Source organism: Triticum aestivum, chromosome 4B, assembly GCF_018294505.1.
Source record: "Triticum aestivum cultivar Chinese Spring chromosome 4B, IWGSC CS RefSeq v2.1, whole genome shotgun sequence".
Lineage (NCBI taxonomy): Eukaryota > Viridiplantae > Streptophyta > Magnoliopsida > Poales > Poaceae > Triticum > Triticum aestivum.
This window is the reverse complement of record NC_057804.1, coordinates 75,951,891-75,974,277: the sequence shown is the minus strand read 5'-3', so window position 1 is coordinate 75,974,277 and position 22,387 is coordinate 75,951,891. Positions and strand designations below refer to the sequence as shown.

Here is a 22,387-nt window from a genome sequence, read left to right as displayed (position 1 = left end):
AAATAAGGAAAACATTTACATCAGATAAATCGGGCCATTCTTTAGCACTACAGTTTGTTTCCTAACTCTATGGAGCAACGCCATATATGATTCATGTTTAAAATTTTCCTTCCAATTGCCAAAGTCCGTGCTTATGACCATCATGCCTTAATCTGATCTTACCAAAATAAGAAGAGTCCATTTGGCTTTCAATCATTTTTCCTAAAGTGTGTTTTCTATTTCAATTTACTTCAAAACTACCAAGGCCAACCGATGTAAGTAACAAATCATTTTCAACCCGGTAATTAAACTTGAAGCACTAACGACATGTTCTCATAGAAATCATAGATTAACTTGCTGAATGTAAAATGTTATTTCCTTATCGTACAATTTGCCATTTCTAATTCATATGTAGTGAGAAAGATACTCTTATTAAATCAGTCACTCAAGCAACACCCACATATTCTATGGTTGTTTTTAAACTATCAAGAAACCTATGACAACATATAACATCACTGATCTGAATGTTTTGGTGGGGAAGTGAAGTTGGCGAGCGGAAAATGGTGCGTGTTCATGGGAGACAATGACAATGCCAAAGTATAAAGGCGGACTTAGTTGTAGAGACTTGAAATTATTAAATATGGCACTCCTCGCCCATCAGGCGTGGCGACTCTTGCAAGATGCATCCCTTTGAGCTAGAGGATTTTGAAGGCAACGCATTTTCCTAGTGTTGATATTCTTTCAGAGGTACTTGGTTCACACCCTTCACATATTTGGAGGTACATTTGTGAGGGGGGGGGGGGGTGTCCTTCAAGTGGATCTCATCATCGGAATTGCGGTTGGATGAACGATAAGTGCTTGGAATGACAAACGGATACCAAGAGATTTCTGTATAAATGTGTGCTATCTCAATGATCCTCCTACTCTGGCCTCTAATTTTGTTTGCTCTTCTTTAGGGAACGGGACGTTCATGTAGCTGAGTCTCACATGCTATCGATGGATGTTGAGGTGATAAAGCGTATTACCATTAGCTATGCATCTCATGGAGACTTTTGGGCTTGGTGCTATGAGAAAAATAGGGTGTTTCAGGTCTGCATATCGGATACTCATTGAGACCAAATTATAGCTTGAGGGGTGGCTCGAAGGAGCTACCGAACCATAGAAGAGGAAGTAGAAGAACAAAGTTGGAATCGTCTTTGGAACGTTAAAGTTCCAGGCAAATTACAGGTTTTTTGCATGGTGACTAGCACGATCATCACTACCTACAAGTGAAGAGTGAGTTCGACGCCAAATGGCTGACTTGATAGTTTCCCTATCTACAAAATGGCTAATGATTTGTGGTGACACTCGTTGCTGGACTATAATATGGCCGAAAGTGTCTGGTCTCTTTGCAATGACGATCCGGCGCATCCTCTCTTTGGAGAAGAAACTCTGGATATGTTTCTTTTCATTTGAACAAAACTTTCAGTAGTGCATAGTTTGTGGAAGTTCTAGTGACATTGTGGGCTATATGGTGGGCCCGCCAGCAAGCTATCCACCAAGAGGGGTATCAAAGTTCACTTTTCACACATTTGTTTATTGGGTGATATCTTGAGGTGCTTGATCTGTTCAAGAGTAGCATGGAGTCTCAAGCGCCCATGGGCTAAAAGGTGGAGTATGCAGGAGCGCGGAGGTCATGACAAAGCTCAAATGCGTTGCTTATCCCGGTCGTCACTTCTCTCCTAGATTTACACCACTTCATGTATGCCTTTGGCACTGTATTAATAGGTTAGTCCAAATAAAAATAATATTTTTTTACCAAAAAACATATAAAAGTGGTATGATAATAGTATGAAACAATAAAAAAATTATAGATACATCAAAGCCGTAGCAGCCATTGTTCCGACGGCCTTTGCGCCTGTGCTTTGGATTTCGTCCTCCTCCACCATTCTTGGGTGTGTCTACCATGTAGACGTCATAGGTGGAGGTTGTGGCCCAATTACTCTATGTTTGATAGCCAGTGGTGGGGTGTTATGTGAAGATATTCTGACGTCTTCATCTACGTCAGTTGCTCCCTCAGATGCATTAGCTAATACGCCGGTTAGTCCTCGACATTGGCGACTAGATGGGTGGTGGGTGGGCTGAAGATTCCAGCCTTTCCCAGTTACTCTCAGATCTGATCGTAAACAGGGTTCCCCATCGTTCGAGATTGCGAGCTTCTAAATTCGATCCAATATCTCATTCAGAATAGTCTTTTCGATTTCCATGACCTGATCAAAGGTCAGGTCTAGTGGGAGTTTGTCCGAGATCGGATCTGACATGGCCTCGGGCTTTTCCTCGATCAGGTTAGATGCCTGATCCGCAACGACGGTGATCGGTTCTGGACTCAAGACCGGATCCGAGGTAGGTATCACGCCATCATCCTAGGCTGGATTTGATTCCACGGCCTGGACGAGTGCATTACTGTGCTCTTCGACTTGGTCGGACACCCATCTCAAAAATGCAAGATCACTGTGAGAATACATGGTCTATTCAAGCTTCCTGAATCTAATGGCCCGGCCTGGAGCTAAAATTTTGATTTGGCTGAGGTAACCGGTCGAATATGCATGAAGGGTGATGCTTCTAAAGGCAAAAAGTTGCCCCTGAAAGAAGGTCAAGCTACATCTGATGTTGTCACCGATCCGGAGGCGAACCATCGAGCCGCTTCAACTATGCAGAGGGACCTGCATGGGCCACCAATGTCGGAGTTAAATCCGGTGGATCTCGTGTAGGGGGTCCCGGTCTAGTATCCTTGGCTAGATTGTAACAAAGACACAAGGGACACAGTTGATTACCTAGGTTCAGGCCCTCTCGAAGAGGTTAAACTCTACGTCATGTTTTGCTTGTGTTATTGCAGATGGGGTACAAAGTACAAGTGATCTACCGTGAGATCGTATGTGAATGAATATGTCCTCTATGGCCCTGGCACCTCGGTTTATGTAGATACCTGGGATGCCTAGGGTTACACATAAGTCGGTTGTATCTAGCGACAAATACTTCAGAGACTACCTCACAACCTTGGGGTCCATGCCAGGTCTTCAGATCATTCTTTCTTAGTGTTCTTGAAGTTCAAACAATGATGTTCTTAAGCATCACGACTTCTCATTATCCTGATAATATCTTCGATCCTCGTTGAAACCAATACCTATCACCTGAAGGTCACGTAATCACTAAACAATATGTGGTTATCTCTTAGGTCTTCGTGAGGATGCGACCGAGGAGATTATACGAACAGCATGAGGAAATGCACTGTAAGCACCCTTGCAAAAAAAAAAGCATTGTAAGCAAGGCCCGAACAGGTCCACATCGCACCACCGCGGTGCCTCTTCCCGGCGGGAGTTGCCCTCTGCGGGAGAAGCAACTGTGCGACGATGCGGCGGTACCATTGGTGATAGAGGAAGAAGGCGAGCTGGGGAGGAAACGAATGCATATGCTCTTTCCAGACGACGTCACATATGATATGATTGGAACCATGTTGGCACTACTTCTTTTATTAATAAGAGGGCCGTATGCATCGTGCTGATGCAGAGGCCGGGGTTTCTCCCCCTTTTCTAAAAAAAAAGACGACGTCACATATGACCCTAACGTCTCATCTCCAGAGCAAACACTTTGAACCGGAACTAGAAAAGCCCCTTTACGCCAACGGCCTTACGCATCACACATACCAATCCTTTTCCTTCCATGAACAGAAAAAAATATAAGAGCCTCGACATATGATATGATTATCTCAAATGTGGCATGCAGAAACTGATCAACTAGATCCACGCCAACAACAGAGTGCTCTGCTAGGCCAGTTCGCGTTCCACTCCAACACTCCTGCACTGCATCCACCAATCTGAAAGCGAGCTCGTGCCCGAATCCGGCCTTCCTTTCCATTTATTCCGCGGCTTATCCATATCCTCCAAAAGTTCATGCCTTCCTTCCCGCCACAGCTCACCTCCCATCCCATCATCTCGCCGCCATCCATCATGCAAAACCGTAACCAACTGAAGCCTCTCGATCACCCTTGTAACGTCTATATAAGCCGCCCTTCGCTCTCTGTTTCTTACACCGGTCTCAGTCTCACACATACAAGTAAGCCAGCAAGCAAGGGTCAAAATGTGGAGGTCCATCTTGCTCGTGGTGGTGGTCGCGCTGGCGCTGGCGCCGGCGCCGGCGCTGGGGATCCCGTTCACCGAGAAGGACCTCGCCTCGGAGGAGAACCTGCGGGGGCTCTACGAGAGGTGGAGGAGCCACTACACGGTGTCGCGGAGGGGCCTCGGCGCCGACGCGGAGGAGCGCCGGTTCAACGTGTTCAAGGAGAACGCGCGGTACATCCACGAGGGCAACAAGAAGGACAGGCCCTTCAGGCTGGCGCTCAACAAGTTCGCCGACATGACCACGGACGAGTTCCGGCGCACGTACGCCGGGTCCAGGGTGCGGCACCACCTTTCCCTGAGCGGCGGCCGCCGGGGCGACGGCAGCTTCAGGTACGGCGACGCCGACAACCTGCCGCCGGCGGTGGACTGGCGGCAGAAGGGCGCGGTCACCGCCATCAAGGACCAAGGGCAGTGCGGTACGTGCATGCATACACTCCTGAGTTTCTTTCTTTCCTTTTCGGCCATTGGTTGTGTCAAAAGCTGTGTGATTCATTCGACTGTGGGAGGCCAAAAACTGTTCTAAGGGAGCTGCTGGGCGTTCTCGACGATCGTGGCTGTGGAGGGCATCAACAAGATCAGGACGGGGAAGCTGGTGTCGCTGTCGGAGCAGGAGCTCATGGACTGCGACAACGTCAACAACCAGGGCTGCGACGGCGGCCTCATGGACTACGCCTTCCAGTTCATCCACAAGAACGGGATCACCACCGAGTCCAACTACCCGTATCAAGGCGAGCAGGGCAGCTGCGACCTGGCAAAGGTGACAATAATAATCCCCGGCTTCCGGCTGCCCTAGACTTGCCAGGCTGAGAAACTTGTCTCAAAATTTTAAAAATCACATGCCAAATGTTGCAGGAAAAGGCTCATGCCGTGACAATCGACGGCTACGAGGATGTCCCCGCCAACGATGAGTCTGCCCTACAGAAAGCCGTCGCAGGCCAGCCCGTGTCCGTTGCAATAGATGCCAGCGGCAACGACTTCCAGTTCTACTCAGAGGTACGTGATCCCATCCAACTCCGTGCAATTGATACACATGTTTGCTTGCTCTTGTCGGTGCTATGTTCGGTGTTAAGTGACAACTCTGATCACCCTCAACGAACGCAGGGCGTCTTCACTGGAGAATGCAGCACGGATCTCGACCACGGTGTCGCCGCCGTCGGGTACGGCACTACTCGGGATGGCACCAAATACTGGATCGTGAAGAACTCGTGGGGAGAGGACTGGGGTGAGAAGGGCTACATCAGGATGCAGCGCGGGGTGTCGCAGGCAGAGGGGCAGTGTGGCATCGCCATGCAGGCGTCGTACCCAACTAAGTCGGCACCACGTGCTAGGGCAGTCAGGGAAGGGTCTCATACTGATGAGCTCTGATGGCACACATACGATCATTCGGAGTGCAACCTCTGCGTTGAGGAGAACTGAATCTCCCACTGTTGTGTTATTTACTTTATGCAAGATGTTACTATGAATGTAATAAACGTAGGCAAAGGACATTATAGCAAAAGAATTGCAACTAATTTGTCAAATCAAATGAATTATGTGAAATTCAAGATTGGGCTGTATTCGGATTGGTTCTCGTCTTTTCATCTCGTATTAGCGTGTTGTTGACTTCACTATGACCTGTCTGGTTGTGCCTGGTCTAATCGCCCTCGACACTACGGTTCTTTTGCATAGTACTCCCTCCTTATGACACAATCGTTTACTGTTTCACTTGTGACCCCAAAACGGTCAGAGTGAGTGCTATAATCAATTTTGCGTGGTTTCAGAGTTAATTTATTGGGAGTACCTAGAACTTATCTAGATGGGATATAATTTGGTCTCATTCACTTTGAAAACAAAAATAAATACAGTCCACGTCAGCACACACGCATCTTATAGCATCACATCCAATGGCTATAAAAGATGAATGAGACCAAATTATATCTCATCTAGATGAGTTGTAGCAAAACTGTAATTTATTTCTGTGAGGCAACCAAACCAAAATATTTTAGCCCACAGAATTACGAGCCTTCCCTTAAAAGTTGATATTTAAGGTGTGGAAGACCTACAATTACCGGACAGTAACAAGTATGGTAGAGCCCACCATAATTCATTCATCTAATAAGTCTCTTCTACTGTTTCTCATATCTATTGTAAATATCATGGCTATGTCTTTTAGAGGATCACAAGATTTATCTCAAGCTAGGTGAAAATTTGAACAAAATGCATAAAAACATTAACTTGGCACTATGGAGAATAACTTGAGAAAGTGTTTTCCCTATACAAATACAGAGCCATCATGACTAAGCAAGCATGCCAAACAGCGGCACACATGACTGCATAATAACTACTCCCTCCATTCCACAATGTAGTGCTTCCTCTATCTACGTGCTTCAACTTTGACCGTAAATTTAACTACCAAGACCGATTGCGGCGGGAGCAAAAATTATATCAGTGAATTCGTATTCGAAAGAAGTTTTCAATTATATAATTTTTTCTTCCGCCGCAGTTGGTCTTGTTGGTTAAATTTACGGTCAAAGTTGAACCTCGGGAAGCGCGGGCGCACTATATTTTGGAATGGAGGGAGTATAAGATGAAGATCATTGCACAAGACTCTACACATGCAAAAATAACCTCCCCAAGCTTAGAACTTTGCAAGATATAAACTCAAGAAAATTATGAAATGAAAAGAGGAAGTGCAGTTTATTAAATGAGAGTATGAAAAGTGGTTGTGCTTAAATTAAGTAAGGGCAATACACTTTTACCGTTGAGGTGCAAATAGCTTCTCCTTTAATGGACATGGATCATTGCATCGATGAATTTTCCTTTATGTGCCCCGGTGGCTGTCTTCCAGTAGAACCTGCTGGAAACAAAACTAAAAAAAAGCAAAATACTTTATGCCTTTTGAAGTTTTTCAAAATAAAAAAGATAGCACAAATGGTTAGCTCAAAAGTGATGAAAATATCTTTCTAGGGCGGTTCATGAACCAAAGCACCACGCCCAAATTAACAAAATTAGGAGAGAGCATCATGTATACTCTCAAATCAAAAGTGATGTGCATGTCAGACAAGATATGAAACACGAGTGTGTAGCCTCGAACGTGCTTAATTGAAAAGGAGATCTCACTTAAGGCAAAACTTACTACTACAACTTTTATTGGACAAGGTTCAAAATGAAAGATAATACTGTAAGACAATAGGCTTTGGGGGGAACCGGCACAACCCTCTAGGGATGGCCTATCACATATATATATAATGAGGTGGTATACAACGTTACAATATACACATGTAAATACAGTCTAACACCCTCCCTCAATCTTAGCCACTTTCTAATGAATCTAGAAGGGTAAGATTGCGCCTGCAAGTCTCAAACTGTGGCAAAGGCAATGGCTTGGTGAAGATGTCAGCAAGTTGATCCTTGGAAGAAATAAACTTGATCTGTAGTTGCTTCTGAGAGACACGTTCACGCACAAAGTGATAGTCAACTTCAATGTGTTTCGTTCGGGCATGGAATACCGGATTTGCAGAAAGGTATGTAGCACCGATGTTATCACACCAAAGAACAGGAGGCTGTGATTGGGGTATACTTAACTCCTGAAGCAAGGACTGTACCCAGATGATCTCTGATGTGGCATTGGCCACAGCCTTATACTCAGCCTCAGTACTGCTACGCGAGACAGTAGCCTGTTTCCGAGCACTCCAGGCAATCAGGTTAGAGCCAAAGAAGACAGCATAACCCCCCGTGGATCGCCTGTCATCCGGATTGCCAGCCCAGTCTGCATCAGAATATGCTGAAAGACAACCAGAGTCAGACGGCCGAATATGCAAACCATGAGCCACCGTGAAACGAATATAGCGCAAAATCCGCTTAACAGCAGACCAATGAGTGTCACGGGGTGACTGCAGATACTGGCAGACTCGGTTAACAGCATAGGAAATGTCTGGTCGCGTGATCGTCAAGTACTGGAGCCCACCAACAATACTCCTGTACTCTGTCGCATCAGAAGAAGAAAGAAGCACACCATCAACAGCATTGAGCTTATCAGTGGTAGACATGGGTGTAGTCGTCGGTTTGCACTTAAGCATCCCAGCTCGCTGCAACAAATCCAGAGAGTACTTCTTCTGCGTCATAACAAGGCCAGCAGCACGAGAAGTAACCTCCACACCAAGAAAGTAATGAAGCTTCCCAAGGTCCTTGACCGCAAAATCAGCACCAAGTGAGCGAACAAGCGCAGTAGCAGCCGACTGAGAGGAGCTGACCAAAATGATATCATCTACATAGACCAACAAGTACATAGTAACCTCAGGCCTTTGAAGAAGAAACAATGAGGAGTCAGCAGTTGATGATGCAAAACCATGAGCACGAAGAGCCATTGCAAGACGAGCATGCCAAGCACGAGGAGCCTGCTTCAGACCATAAATTGCCTTGGACAGACGACAGAGATGATCAGGGCGATCCGGATCAGAGAAACCCGGAGGCTGGCGCATGTAAACCTCCTCCGCCAAGACACCATGAAGAAAAGCATTTTGAACATCAAGCTGACGAAGAAACCAACCTCGAGTAACAGCCAGAGAGAGAAGAAGTCTGATGGTAGTAGGCTTGACCACTGGACTGAAGGTGTCTTCATAGTCAAGTCCAAAACGCTGTCGAAAACCACGAGCAACCAGACGAGCCTTATAGCGCTCAATGGACCCATCAGAATGCCTCTTCACTTTGAAAACCCATTTGGAATCAATGACATTTACCCGTGATTGTGGAGGAACAAGAGTCCATGTCTGATTGCGAAGAAGCGCTTGATACTCCTGCTCCATGGCCTCTCTCCAATGAGGAATGCGCATAGCAGCTTGATACGTGCGTGGCTCAGAGGATGGATCTGCGAGAGCAGCAGACATGCACGCCGCTAACCAAGCAACTGTGCCATCGTGACGTTGCTTAGGCTGAAAAATGCCACTCCGACTGCGCGTATGTGGACGTAGAGCAGCAGCAGGAGCCGGCGGAGGCGAAGGTGACGGAGACGTGACGGTCGCCGGAGATGCAGGAATCACCTCAGGCGAGCTCGGGACAGACGACTCCGGGCTGCATGGCGAAGACTGGCCCGACGACAGGGGCTCAGAGGCCATGGGCGAACCGAGAGTGGGCGAGGCCAGCTCCGGTGACACCGGCCCAGACGGCCTTGGCGAGGCGAGAGCAGGCGAGGCCGGCCCTGGTGAGAAGGGCCCAGACACCCTGGGCGAGGCAGGGGCGGGCGAGGCCAGGCCTGGTGATGACTGCCCCGACGCCCTGGGCGAGACGGGGACCGAGGAGGCCGGCCCAGTCGGCGGGGTTGCAGGGCGCGACGATGGCGAAGGCAGCCCAGAAGCCAGAGGCGACCGGGCCAGGACGTCGATCGGCCGTGCATGAGCACGGAAACCGAGGCCATGCAGGGGCGCCATGTGCTCCTCATGCACAACAGAAGGTGCCGAGGATGAAGGCGATGGCGACGAAGAGGAAGATGGCACTTCCAGAATCTCCAAACGAGCCCCACGACCAGTGCCTGCACCATGGTTAGGCAACAATAGAGGAGAATATGCAACATCATCAAATTGGTCAGAAGCAACAGAGGATGAATGCATGACAGGTGGCTCGGTAGTGGACACAGGGAGTTTGGCAAAGGGAAAAACATGCTCATCAAACACAACATCCCGAGAGATGTAGACACGATTAGTGGGCACATGAAGACATTTGTATCCTTTATGAAGAGAGCTATAACCAAGAAAAACACACTTCTTGGAACGAAACTCGAGCTTACGCTTGTTATATGGACGGAGATGGGGCCAGCAAGCACACCCAAACACCTTGAGAAAGGTGTAGTCCGGTTGTTCATTAAGGAGAACTTCAATGGGAGTCTTCATATTCAAAACACGAGTGGGAGTACGATTGATGAGAAAACATGCAGTGGTGAAAGCATCACTCCAAAAACGAAACGGAACAGATGCATGGGCCAAAAGAGTCAGACCAGCTTCAACAATGTGACGATGCTTACGTTCTACTGAACCATTCTGCTGATGTGTATGTGGACATGCTAAACGGTGAGTGATCCCAAGCGACTGAAAGAAGGAGTTGAGGTTGCGATACTCGCCACCCCAGTCCGACTGAACATGAACAATTTTGTGCTTGAGAAGGCGTTCAACATGTTTTTGGAACTGAACAAAAATGTCAAACACATCAGATTTACGTTTGATAAGATAAAGCCAGGTAAAGCGGCTGTAAGCATCAACAAAACTGATATAGTAATTATGACCACTAACAGAAGTCTGAGCAGGACCCCATACATCTGAAAACACAAGTTCTAAAGGATGTTTCACCTCACGACTGGACTCCGAAAAAGGAAGTTGATGACTCTTCCCCTGCTGACAAGCATCACACACTGCTACATCTTTATTACTAGACACACTAGGAAGCTCATGACGACGCAAAACATGCCGGACAATAGGTGTGGCCGGGTGACCAAGACGAGCATGCCACTGTGACGGAGATACCCGAACTCCACTGAAGACGCGAGCGACGCCAGGATGCTCCAGACGATAGAGACCTTGGCAGAGCCGCCCACTAAGAAGAATGTCCCTCGTGCCCCGATCCTTAATAAAAAGATCAAAAGGATGAAATTCACAAAGCACATTATTATCACGAGTGAGTTTAGGAACTGAAAGAAGATTACGTGTCACAGATGGAACTCGAAGAACATTGCGAAGTTGAAGACTCCTATTGGCATGTCTAGTGAGAAGTGATGCTTGACCAATATGAGAGATGTGCATACCTGCTCCATTGGCGGTGTGGATCTTGTCGGAGCCATGGTAGGGTTCACGAGTGTGAAGCTTCCCCATCTCACTGGTCAGGTGCTCTGTCGCCCCAGAGTCCATGTACCAGTGGGGATCAATGGAGTAGGACTGAGTGTGTCCCTGTGGCTTCTGCGGCGGCGGACGATCAGCCATGGCGACCTGACGAGCAAAGTTGCGTGTATCCTTCCCGTCATTGCCGAGACCAAGAAAACCCCGCTGGAAGCGCTTGTGACACTTCGAGGCCCAGTGCCCATCGCGACCACAAAGCTGGCACACACGTGGACCGCCAGCCCCTGGTAGCGTCGCAGTAGGAGGAGGGGCCGAGGCGGGTGGTGGTGACTGCCCCGAAGGAGCCCTGGATGAAGCAGAGGAGCGACCACCCTTGGTGGCGGCGTTTGCCGAGAGGGCGCCGTTGCCCCTGGATCGGCGCGTCTCGACTCGTTGCTCAGTAAGCAGGAGGCGTGAAAAGACCTCGTGTGCTGGCATGGGCGTGGAGTTGCCCCTCTCATTGATGATCTCGACTAGGGCGTCATACTCCTCATCAAGACCATTGACAATAAACGAGTTGAACTCGGAGTCGGTGAGGGGCTGTCCAATGGAGGCCAGCGTGTCGGCGAGACTCTTGACTTTGTTGTAGAACTCAGTGGCGGTGGAGTCAAGCTTCTGACACTCCCCAAGTTGGCGACGGAGCCCAGATACACGAGCCTGCGACTGTGCCGCAAACGAGCGCTCAAGAATAGTCCATGCCTCGTGGGACGTCTTGGCGAAGACAACAAGCCCAGCAACGGCCGGAGAGAGCGACCCCTGGATGGAGGAGAGGTTCGCCTGATCCTGCCCTGTCCAGACACGGTGAGCCGGATTATAGACCGGACCGTGCACGCTGTCAACCAGCGCAGGAGGGCAAGGGAGAGAGCCGTCGACATAGCCAAGCAGATAGTGACTCCCAAGAAGCGGAAGAACCTGCGCGCGCCAGAAGATGTAATTGTCCGACGACAACTTGATGGTGATGAGATGGCCGAAGTGAAACGGCGGCGGCGGCTGCGATCCCATCGAGGAGACTGGCTGAGGTGAGACCACCGTGGAGACAGTCAGAGGGGCAGCCGGCGCGGTGACAGAGGGCGCGATGGCCGCGGTTGACGCCGCGAAGCCTGCCAGCGCGACGTCCTCCGCCACCAGCGGCGCAGTGGCCGAGGGCGCGACAGCCGCGGTTGACGGGGCGGCGGCGGTGTGGGCCACAAGCGCCTGCCCGGGCGAAGTAGCAGCCGGCGGGAGCGCGAAGAGGGAGCCGACGCTCCGTGTCCCGATCGGCGCCTGAAGGGAGGCGGCATCCAGCGGCCTCGAGAGAAGTGCCGCGAGGGAGGCCGGCAGAAAATCGGTGGCGGTGGAGCCGGACGCAGCGGCGGACGTCATAGCAGTCGGGCGACGGCGACGGCGGGCGCGGCGGCGGCGGCGGTGGCGGCGGCGGCGGCGGCGGCGGTTTAGGGTTTTTAGGCGGAAGCGGACGTAACCTAGCGTGATACCATGTAAGACAATAGGCTTTGGGGGGAACCGGCACAACCCTCTAGGGATGGCCTATCACATATATATATAATGAGGTGGTATACAACGTTACAATATACACATGTAAATACAGTCTAACAAATACCGGCACTTATAGTTGATTTTTTTGTCAAATCGGAAAGCAACTGAGCAGCTCGTGCAGATTTTTATATGGTTGACAACATATTGCACATGTCACCATACTGGGTTAAACCTCTGCAAAAATAACACATGAAATGAAAAAAATGATTCAATGTACAACAAAACAAATCCGGGAAAAGAAAAAGACATGAACTCTTTTTTTCTCCTTTTCTTTGTTTCAAACATGAACTATTTTTCAAACTCAACACTTTTTTTAGTATTCGTGAACATATTTCCAAATTTGTAATTATTTTTCCAAATGTGAATGCTTTTCAAATTTGTGAACGTTTTCTAAATTTATGAACTTTTAAAATTCATCAAAAATGTAATGATTTCTTTTAAAATCATGAACATTTTCAAATATGTGATTTTATTTTAAATTCGTAAACTCTTTCCTAAAATTTTAAACTTTTACGATTTCACGAATGTTTTCAAATACATGAACAATTCTTGAATTAACGCACTAAAAAAATAAACCCATGAATGTTTTTCAAAGTACAGAACATTTTTCCAAATTGGAGAATGTTTTCTAATTCACGAACATTTTTAAATTTTATTATTTTAAAAAAATCTTCAACTTTTTTTACCTTAGAATTTTTGAATTTTATTTAAAAAACAGGGCATAAATATTTTCCTGAACCAGCAGCTGCTGATTTTTCCTCTAAATAGATCGATTGAGCAAGGTGACCATGTTGGGCGAGGGTGAGCTAGGCGAGGAAAGCGAACACTAACTAGGTTGTGACCTGCTAACTAGGTGGTGTCAGTGCTAGCTGGTCACGCACTGGAACGCTCGCCCACGTGCCCTGCCGAGTTTTCTTTTCATTTGACTGTTGAACCCGTTGATTAGTTGACCATTTGTTCGGATCATTGACTATTGACCAGCTGAGATTTTTGAAAATGTTCATGAAAATGAAAAAAAATCATGCATTTGAAAAAAGTTCATGAATTTGAAAAGAAATCCAAGCATCTGAAAAAATATTAATGGATTTTCAAAATGTTCACAAGTATGAAAAAAATAAGATTTTAAAAATTTCATGATTTGTAAAAAAGAAAATAGATAAAAAATTTAAAACTAGAAAAAAAACTAAAAAAAAACGAAAAAACCAGAAGAAAACCCTTCCAAGCAAACCCATAAAATAAGAGAAAAACGGACCAACCAAAATAAATAAAACAACTAGTAGCTATAAGAAGCTTACTAAAACCAGAATCTTTCCCTAATAATAAAGCACGGATTGACTCCGTGGGTTCAACGTCACAATACGCTTTCTTCTCATGTCATATTATGCTTTTACGATTTGTGTAGATAAAATCGTAATATAAACGTGGTGGTACTAATTTCATCCCGTTCGCTCGATCGTGCCTTATGTCGCACGCATGGGCTCTTTCACCGCTGATTGGGCCTATTAGCACTTGGGCTTTAGCCTATGTTGTTTCCGCTTCAATCTTTTGGCAATAGCTAGCGCAGGAACATTGTCTTAAAAAAAGCTGGTGCACGAACAGGAAACCCCAAATCAGAAACCCACTAGGTCACGAAAAGGAATTCCCATGAAACGATCTAGAAACCGTTGAAGCCAAGCCAATCGCCACAGGAGTCTTCTTTCCCTACATACTATATATAATGTCCAAGTTGTTTTCCCCGTTTGTTCTCTCCCGTCTCACGTGCACATGATCTTCAACAGCGAGATCCCGACGGCCACGGCAGACCGATCTTGACGGAAACGAGGAGCACGCCGAATAATGCGGCGACGCACGCCGGGAAATCAGCTTGTCCACCTTCCACAGCTTGGCAGGGCCATATACGTCGATTAGCCTGGCCACGGCGGTGATATTGATGCCGGAGAGGATCACGTTGGGGCTGTTGTGTAAGAGTGGCAAAAGAAAAAGGAGCATGACCACCACCGTCGCCACCACGTCGAGGGGAGATGCCAAGCTGCCATGGTGAAGACGCGGCGACGCAGAGAAAGCTTTAGGCTCTTAATTGCTTTCGTCTCCTCAACTTAGCGAAGTTGAGTCCAATATTTTTTTCTTCCTATGGAGATACACGTGACAATCAGATGGGTTGTCGTACATTCAATCTTGTCCATGCAATTCGTCGTGAACTTTTGGTGCGACAGTACAATTTGCCAACCGCAGGGACACCACCGGCTAGGAGTAGCGGCTGGCCCAATCCGGCTCATCCACTTTTCTGAGCTCGTCGAGCGAGACGCCAAGAAGGCTTAGAAGAACGTGGCTGATGAGATTGCGCAACAGGCCTGGCCCTGGCGAAGCCTCCTCAAGAGGCTGCAGGAGGCGTAAGATGAGGTGAGCCGCGCGAAGCACCAGTGAAGGATGACAGTGGCAGCGGGTAGCCAGGTAGAGGTCGATGGGGTCGACGAGATAGTGGATGATGGGAACAGGAGCTGGAAGCCAAGACGTACATGCACAGTTGGCTCAGGTGGTTGATGCTTGAGGTGATTCTTACATATGGTGATGTTCTGATGAAGTGGACATGGAGGTAGGAAGGAACTAGCTGAAATTTTCAACGTCAGTACATATGGTGCAAACGTTGTTGTCCTTTAGCATTGCGTTGAGGAAATCCAGAAGCCCTCCCCTCACATTGGTCTGCCCCCCTTGCAGTCCATCATGAAAACTGTGACGTGATATTCTTTCAAAATTGGTGAAGCTGCATCTGAACATGGTATTCTTCTAGGAGTGTGTCCCATCTTTTTTGTGTGTGAATGTACTATTGGTTGAGCAAAGCAAGACAGGAGATGATGAACTCGAAGATGTGCGTAAAAGGAATTCCAGTATTTTTATTGCTATAGAAGTACAAAAAGAGAGGGCTAGACTGTATATTCCCTCGAGCCGAACGAAGCATGGTTAATTCCCCGTGACGACCATGTCCTAATTATCTTGCCCGAGGAGACAATGACCCAACCTCACTATCCTCGTTTCGCCTGTGGCCACCATGTCTCAAGCTCATTATGCTTGGTTGTTGGTGACGGTTAATATATTGACGTCGACCATTTCATTCTTCTATGGCGTTTTTTTTGTTCGCTTACAAGTGTTTAGGATGGTCGATGGTCGGCGAGCCCCCCGACCGTCAGGTGACAAGTGTCAAGGTCATGTAGCGGACAGGCGGCTAACTTTAACAGTGTCGTTCCTGTTACGCTTGGTAGTAATGTGTTTATTTAAACACAGCACGAACAAAGCGCTTGTATTTACGCGGATACACTCACCCCTGTGAACACACGCACACACCCTACCTCTATAAACACCTCCAAGCGACTGAGCCGGCATATAATCTTGAGATTTACAAAATCACTGGAGCGCTGAGGATACCATTGTCCTCTTAATTAATCATCCAGTCACACAGATTGGTTCACTTCTTAGTAACGTGTTGAATAGCGTTTGTCTACGTGGTTTATCACAAATCCCAACATAATGGCCTGCTTGTCACGAGTCCGTTGAAGTAGAGTAAAGTCTGTTTTAAACCTCAAATTCATAGAGCTCGTCGAAGTCGAACCCTGACGTCCGAATTCCTGAAATTGATACCCCGACCTTTATAATCCCGGTCAATATCAACCCTGGACCAGTTTGGCGCACCTGGAAAAGATTCATCCCGCCCGGGATCACAGGCTACTTTCACTGACATCCCTGCCCCACATATGTCATATCCATCTTCTATCCCAATCCCCTTCCCCCTCTCTCTCCTGAAACCAGAGCCTGCGGTTGTATCGCTGGAATCTATGGAGGTCCGCATGTTGGTTCTGGCGTTTTTCTTAGTCTTCATGGCTCGCGCAGGGGCATCCATGGAGGTTCGCTCCATGCAGAGCACGACGTGGCCGGCGGCAGCTCTTGTGGCGACACGTGACACCTGAGTGGACACTAGAAGATCCAAAACCCGATGCATGCTTCGCAGCTGGAGCTTCTCGCTGGCGTAACTCCTTATGTGGGTCGGCCCATATGTAATAATCTATGAAAAGACAAGGGGTACGCGCTATGGGGACCTCCTATTTACCGCATTATGCGGTAAACTATTCGCACAGAGCAAACGCAACTGGGCCGGCCCATTGGAGTAAAACTGTTAGTGATTGGTTGCGCGCAAAAAATCTGAAATAGAAAGAATGCGAAACCTGGAATTTGATCTCTAGACCTTCTGTTGTGGTCGGTACCGCGCTAGCCAGCCGAACTGTATACACAGATGTGAAAATCTGTAGCACCAAGTCTAAAGAACAAAACCGAAGCAACGTAAATAACCATTACTCAATGTTTTAAAAAATACAAATATTTATTAAATTGAAGCAGCGAAAATTCTTAACATTATATTAAATTGCGAACATAATTCGACAAAATCCCTATTGTTTCCGAAATTGGATTAATTTTTTGAACGTACATTTTTTTCAAAAATGCAAACAAATTCTATGAAAACAACAAATTTTGAATTTCCCAAACATTTTTCGAAAACATGAACATTTTAACATTATATTAAATTGCGAACATAATTCGACAAAATCCCTATTTTTTCCAAAATTGGATTAAATTTTTGAACGTACGTTTTTTTCAAAAATGCAAACAAATTCTATGAAAACGAACAAATTTTGAATTTCCCAAACAATTTTCGAAAACATGAACATTTTTGGAATTTATGAATAATTTTTTGAAGCATGAACGATTTTTCAATCTTGAGGACAAATTTGGAAGCGCGAACTATTTCTTAAAGAACGAACATTTTTTGAGTCTGAGAACAAATTTTAAACGGAGAACACTTTTGAAAAATCCCGAACAAATTTGGAAGCGCAAACAATTTTTTAAAGCACAAACAATTTTTGAATCTTGAGAACAAATTTGGAAACACGTATATTTTTTGAATCTTTAGAACAGATTTTGAAATGGAGAACAATTTTGAAAAATCCCTAACAAATTTGGAAGTGTGGACAATTTTTTAAAGCACGGACATTCTTTGAATTTTGAGAACAAATTTTGAAACAGAGAACAATTTCAAAAAAATCCCAAACAAATTTGGAAGCGCGGACATTTTTTGAATATGTGAACAAAAAATTAAAATCCGGTACATTTTTTGAATTTCAAAAGTCTTGAACTTTTTTGTGTAATGAGAACAATTTTTGAATTTTGAGAACATATTTTGGAAACACGAGCAAAATTTGATATTTTCGTTTTAAAAAAAGATAAGAAAAGAAAAAGAAAATAATAAACAAAAAGAAAAAGAAAAGAAAAGAAAATAAGAAAAAAAGGAAGAGAAAAAGACACAGAAAAAACCCTGAAAAGCCAATAGAAGATAATAAACAGAAAAACCCGGTTCTGGGAACCATTTAGAAGGTACCCAAAATTGGTTGCTCGCACTGTGGTCACGGTCTAAGTGGGCCGGCCCAGATCCACCGGTCAAGTCGTTGGCTTGTGCGTTGCGTCGACATTTCGACGCAACGAGTGGCGAATAGGAAATACCCGCGCTATGTACGAGTAAGCTACAAACCGGAGGACGGCTCAGTTCGGCTCAGAAATTGGCCCGTGCCGTGAGCAAATCTGGTCCAGTGTTGCCGTTGGGCCACCGACTCGTCATAATGATTGACATGGGTCCTCTATTTTGTATCATCAATACGGTGCCGGATACGACCTGCAATACACTGGAAGACGCTTATCTCCATGTGGTTCAATGGCTGTGATATAGGGTGCATCTGAGCGTAGAATCAGAAACAAATTTCTGCATCTTTGAGCAATATATTAGAGGTAATATCAGCGGTGCTTAAACTTGCCACCAATGTTAACTAGTGCATGAACTTGAAAAATATGCCAAACTGATTCTACAACGTGGCACGCGCGTGCAAATACAATGCTAATCTAATTCACAGACGTATAATGCGCTGACATGGCAGCATTTTTTTGTTAGCATGCACGCGTGCCATGGGACTCACTTTCAACAGATGACTTGCTATATATATGTCTCTTTGACTAGTGGGCCCCACATGTAAGCCATGGGACTCACTTTCAACAGATGACTTGCTATATATATGTCTCTTTGACTAGTGGGCCCCACATGTAAGCACAAAGGCAAAAATCAACGTCAAAAATTGGAACCACCGTGACTTGAACTTGCAATGTGGGGCTAGCAAAGGCCTGCCAAAGCCACTCCACTATGTACCGTTTTCATGACCTATTACAATAACTTGATTAATGTGGTGTGTAGGAATACGTTCATGGAGAACGGCGACGGTGCTCACGAGCGCGCTTGCTCATGGTATATGGGCCAATCGAACACGGCCTAATGGAACGACGCATTCAATGCCACTTGTGGGCCAAGACACGGATACGTACAGCGAGATGGTAGAATACGGTAACGTCGGAGGTACAGATAACGACTCCGTGACGGCATAGTACTACATGTTCCGTTCGAACAGGACGCTCATAACGGTACGTACCGTTAATACGGGGTTCGCTTAACGGCAACTAAACGGTGGTGTGTTTGACCGAGATGCACGCGTCGCACCTCGCATTACTCCTCCACCAATCGCACCGCTCTGGCGCCACGATATCCGGGTGAACAGAAAAAACATTTATCGACTGGATCACGCCTTGCTCTTCTCCCCCGCTTGACCGTCCTCACCCTCCGCCACAATGGAAACCATAGGAATGGCGACGGAGGATGCCGCATCCGGCGGCCTCGAGTTCTTGGCAGATCCCGTTGACAGGTACCTATGTTATTTTACGATTTACAATTGTTCCTACAGTCCGATTTTGATCTCATGAGCACAATCGTCTGAGATCTGACTGCACTGCTGCCGCCTGTCCTGCTGAAGGTTTCCGTTGCGGGATCTCGGCAGCGGCGAGGCTGTGCTTGATGCCGCAACCACCCAAACACTCGTGTGCGCAGCCGCGCAGTCGAGCGTCGACGGTACAGCTAGATGGGGGCGCCAGCTGCGAAGGGGTCAGCTTGTCAGCACCAAGCTCGGAGCAGTCGGCCGGCAAAGACGAAAGCCAAGCCTCTGGCTGGGCAAAATGGTATTGATATTGGGACTTATTATGGAAAGCAATATTCACATCATTTTGCAAAAAAAGGACTGCGCATGTATCACGCTGCTGGCGGAAAAAACCGAATTACGCTTGCAATTTCAAAAGTTCACAAAACAGGGTGGTAGCATACTGATGCTCCATGTGTGGGTGTTGCAGAGTACGTATTGGCCGAGCCCCTCTTGAGCGTCCTCCATGCGCGGACAGAATAAGCGCACTTGAAAAAACGTTGAGATGCTACGCAGAGAAGAAGAGAATTGTAGTTCCTGCTGTCGGCGACAGCTTTGATTCTCTCGGAGAAGCATATGACTACTACAATCTGTATTCCTGGGAAATTGGTTTCGGACAGAGCCTTGAGAATCATGCAAGGTCCCAACCACCACATTTGGTCCATCTCCTAGAAAAAGAAGAAATCACCGCACCTTTTAGAGTCTAATCACATTTTCTCCTGGACCATCCATCTACAATATTCAGCAAATCAGTTGGTCCATATATTTCATATTTAAGCAGTATAAAATTTAGTTCAAGAATTGTTGTCTGACAAGTGTTGAATGTATCTGGTACCTCCTATCTACCACATATATGGCATTTACAAGTAGCAAAAAACAGCTCTTCGCTTGCCGACGAGCCAAACTGAGATCCCCCCGGCGCCACGTTCTGGTGCCCCTCCGCCCCGACCGGCGCCTGCGCACCTTGACCAACTTGCGCCGCCTGGATCTGCGCCTGTGGATTTGATGCGAGGTGCTCGGCGTACGCTTCTTGCCACCTGTAGAAATCACATCCCCCTGCTGATGGCTGCGGAAGATCAACAACGGAAAGATGCAACGACGGTGAGATGACAAACAAATCAAATCACAAAAAAGGATCCCGAACCGAAAACTCTCCCATAAACACAGAAACCCCCCCTCACATTGTGGTAGCGGCACTTGTAGAAGCGCTCGCCCACATGCTGCCCGCGGCGAGCTACCGTACGTGACTACCTTCCTGCCGCAGTCCGGGCAACCCACGATTGGCAGCACCGGCGGAATGTCTCCTAGGTTCTGGCTCGCCATCATCGACGACTAACTCTCCCTCTGTCCGGATTTGTGGATCTGGTGAACAGTACGCTAGATTTCCTTCCCTCCTGCGTCGAAATGGGGATCGGATGAGAATGAGATTAATATCGACCGAGCACCCTCTCTGGCCACCCGCATTTAATGTGTTAGGTGGGCCGACGCTTCACCATAAAAAAACAGATGCCACCGTTTTCTCTTGACGCTTGCACCTACGGCCCACGTCAACACAGTACCCCGACGGCCATCCGTCTGTCCTGTTTATCCGTCCGTCCTACCCTAACGATCGTCACGCACACGTCCCACGCGTACACATTAACTATCCCATCTGTACGCGCCGACTACGACTCCCAGTCCAAATCCCATCGCAAATCAATGCTCGCCGATACCGTGAGCAGGCGCGGACGAGCACGCCAGTGAATTTCCGTATGTTCATGGCTTTTAAATGGGTTGTAGTCAGTGCAGCCCATTTTGCACATGTTATATTTTTTTAGAAATGGGTAAAGAATTTGTAAACTAATATCACAGTAAATGGCTGTGGTAATAATGGAAGGAGCCGAGCAAACTTTGGGTGGGTTTGGGTAACCCATGTACTGTTGAAGACCATGATTTCTTCTATGCATCCACCAAGATAGTCATGGGCAATGGTGCAAAAACACTTTTTTGGGACTCCCCTTGGCTTCTTGGCCGCAAGCCCAAGGACATTGCTCCTCTGATCTTTAAAGCCTCAAGGAGGAAAACTTGGAAGGTGCGCGACGCCCTCAGGGCGAATGCTTGGATGCTTCAGATCAAGAGGGACACCGTCATCACCGGCGACCACGTACGGGAGTTCTTCACCCTTTGGATGCTCACGCATGACTTTCACATAGATGACGACGTCGAGGACGACATAGTGTGGAAGCACTCCATGGACGGGATCTACTCAGTGTCCACTGCTTACAAGGCGCAGTTCCTAGGTCTGACGCTATCCCATATGGACTTCATGGTGTGGAAAGCCTGGCCCCCCCAAAAGTTAAGTTTTTTGCATGGCTTGCCTTGCAAGGGCGGATTTGGACTGCTGACCGCTTGGAGCGTCGTGGCTGGGCAAACTGTGGCCTTTGCCCCCTTTGCAAGAGAGAACAAGAGACGGCCGTTCACCTCTTTGTTCGGTGCCGCTACTCTACATGGCTTTGGAACATGGTCATCCAAAAATTTGGGCTAGCGCACATGGACACCACCACTTGGCATCTCCACGCATCCCTCTTCGAATGGTGGGACAAGAGGACCGACATGACGAACCCCCACAGGCGAGCTATGGCCTCCCTCACTATGCTTGTCTCGTGGACAATTTGGAATGAGAGAAACACTAGAGTATTTCGCCACAAAAGTGCGCCGCCTACAAGCCTTCTCCAACTTGTAACCGATGAGGCAAAGCTTTGGGTATCCACCGACGCTAAGAATTTAGGGAACATTGTAATAAGCGAGTAATTGCCAGGCCGTGATGTGTGTTGGGTCAGGTCTTGTAACACTCCAAAACACTCTATCCTTCTCATTTAATAGATGAGGCAAATCTTTTGCCTCCGTTTCGAAAATATTACAGTAAATAAATTTCAAGTATTAACATGTTAGAAATATTATATGTACAAATAAAATAACTATTTTAAAAGATGTTCATGTAAGTTTAAAAAATATTCACTTATCTACATGCGGATTATATTGAAAACATTTAGTTAATATTCTCTCT

General features: G+C 47.0%; 2 protein-coding genes and 1 long non-coding RNA gene across 5 annotated transcripts; 2 read left to right on the top strand and 1 right to left on the bottom strand.

Annotated features, from left to right (window-relative positions):
• The first annotated feature begins 4,060 nt into the window (after positions 1-4,060).
• On the top strand, positions 4,061-5,699 carry LOC123094479 (vignain). The gene is made up of 4 exons (XM_044516474.1): positions 4,061-4,552; positions 4,661-4,893; positions 4,989-5,129; positions 5,238-5,699. The coding sequence occupies exons 1-4, from the start codon at positions 4,096-4,098 to the stop codon at positions 5,499-5,501; spliced, it is 1,095 nt and encodes a 364-aa protein (XP_044372409.1). The 5' UTR covers positions 4,061-4,095; the 3' UTR covers positions 5,502-5,699.
• Positions 5,700-19,149: 13,450 nt separating this feature from the next.
• LOC123094477 (uncharacterized) lies at positions 19,150-20,111 on the top strand. Of its 2 annotated transcripts, XM_044516473.1 has the most exons (3): positions 19,150-19,293; positions 19,402-19,603; positions 19,772-20,111. In XM_044516473.1, the coding sequence occupies exons 1-3, from the start codon at positions 19,220-19,222 to the stop codon at positions 19,796-19,798; spliced, it is 303 nt and encodes a 100-aa protein (XP_044372408.1). In that variant the 5' UTR covers positions 19,150-19,219; the 3' UTR covers positions 19,799-20,111. The 2 variants fall into 2 exon arrangements, with proteins under 2 accessions (XP_044372408.1, XP_044372407.1); XM_044516472.1 differs by having other exon boundaries at positions 19,402-20,111.
• LOC123094478 (uncharacterized) lies at positions 19,693-20,826 on the bottom strand. 2 transcript variants are annotated; one of them, XR_006445848.1, is made up of 3 exons: positions 20,523-20,791; positions 20,177-20,407; positions 19,693-20,073 (listed from the first exon to the last, which is right to left on the bottom strand). It is a non-coding gene; the product is annotated as an uncharacterized lncRNA (long non-coding RNA). The 2 variants fall into 2 exon arrangements; XR_006445847.1 differs by having other exon boundaries at positions 19,693-20,407; positions 20,523-20,826.
• Between the last annotated feature and the right edge of the window lie 1,561 nt (positions 20,827-22,387).

What these genes read in the sequence shown, in the direction of transcription:
- LOC123094477 (XM_044516472.1), top strand. Translation starts at nt 19,220, where the DNA reads ATGGAAACCATAGGAATGGCGACGGAGGATGCCGCATCCGGCGGCCTC. An exon ending in TTGGCAGATCCCGTTGACAG is followed by an intron (nt 19,294 to 19,401) that starts GTACCTATGTTA and finishes GTCCTGCTGAAG; the next exon opens with GTTTCCGTTGCGGGATCTCG.
- LOC123094479 (XM_044516474.1), top strand. Translation starts at nt 4,096, where the DNA reads ATGTGGAGGTCCATCTTGCTCGTGGTGGTGGTCGCGCTGGCGCTGGCG. An exon ending in CAAGGACCAAGGGCAGTGCG is followed by an intron (nt 4,553 to 4,660) that starts GTACGTGCATGC and finishes AACTGTTCTAAG; the next exon opens with GGAGCTGCTGGGCGTTCTCG. An exon ending in ACTTCCAGTTCTACTCAGAG is followed by an intron (nt 5,130 to 5,237) that starts GTACGTGATCCC and finishes CAACGAACGCAG; the next exon opens with GGCGTCTTCACTGGAGAATG.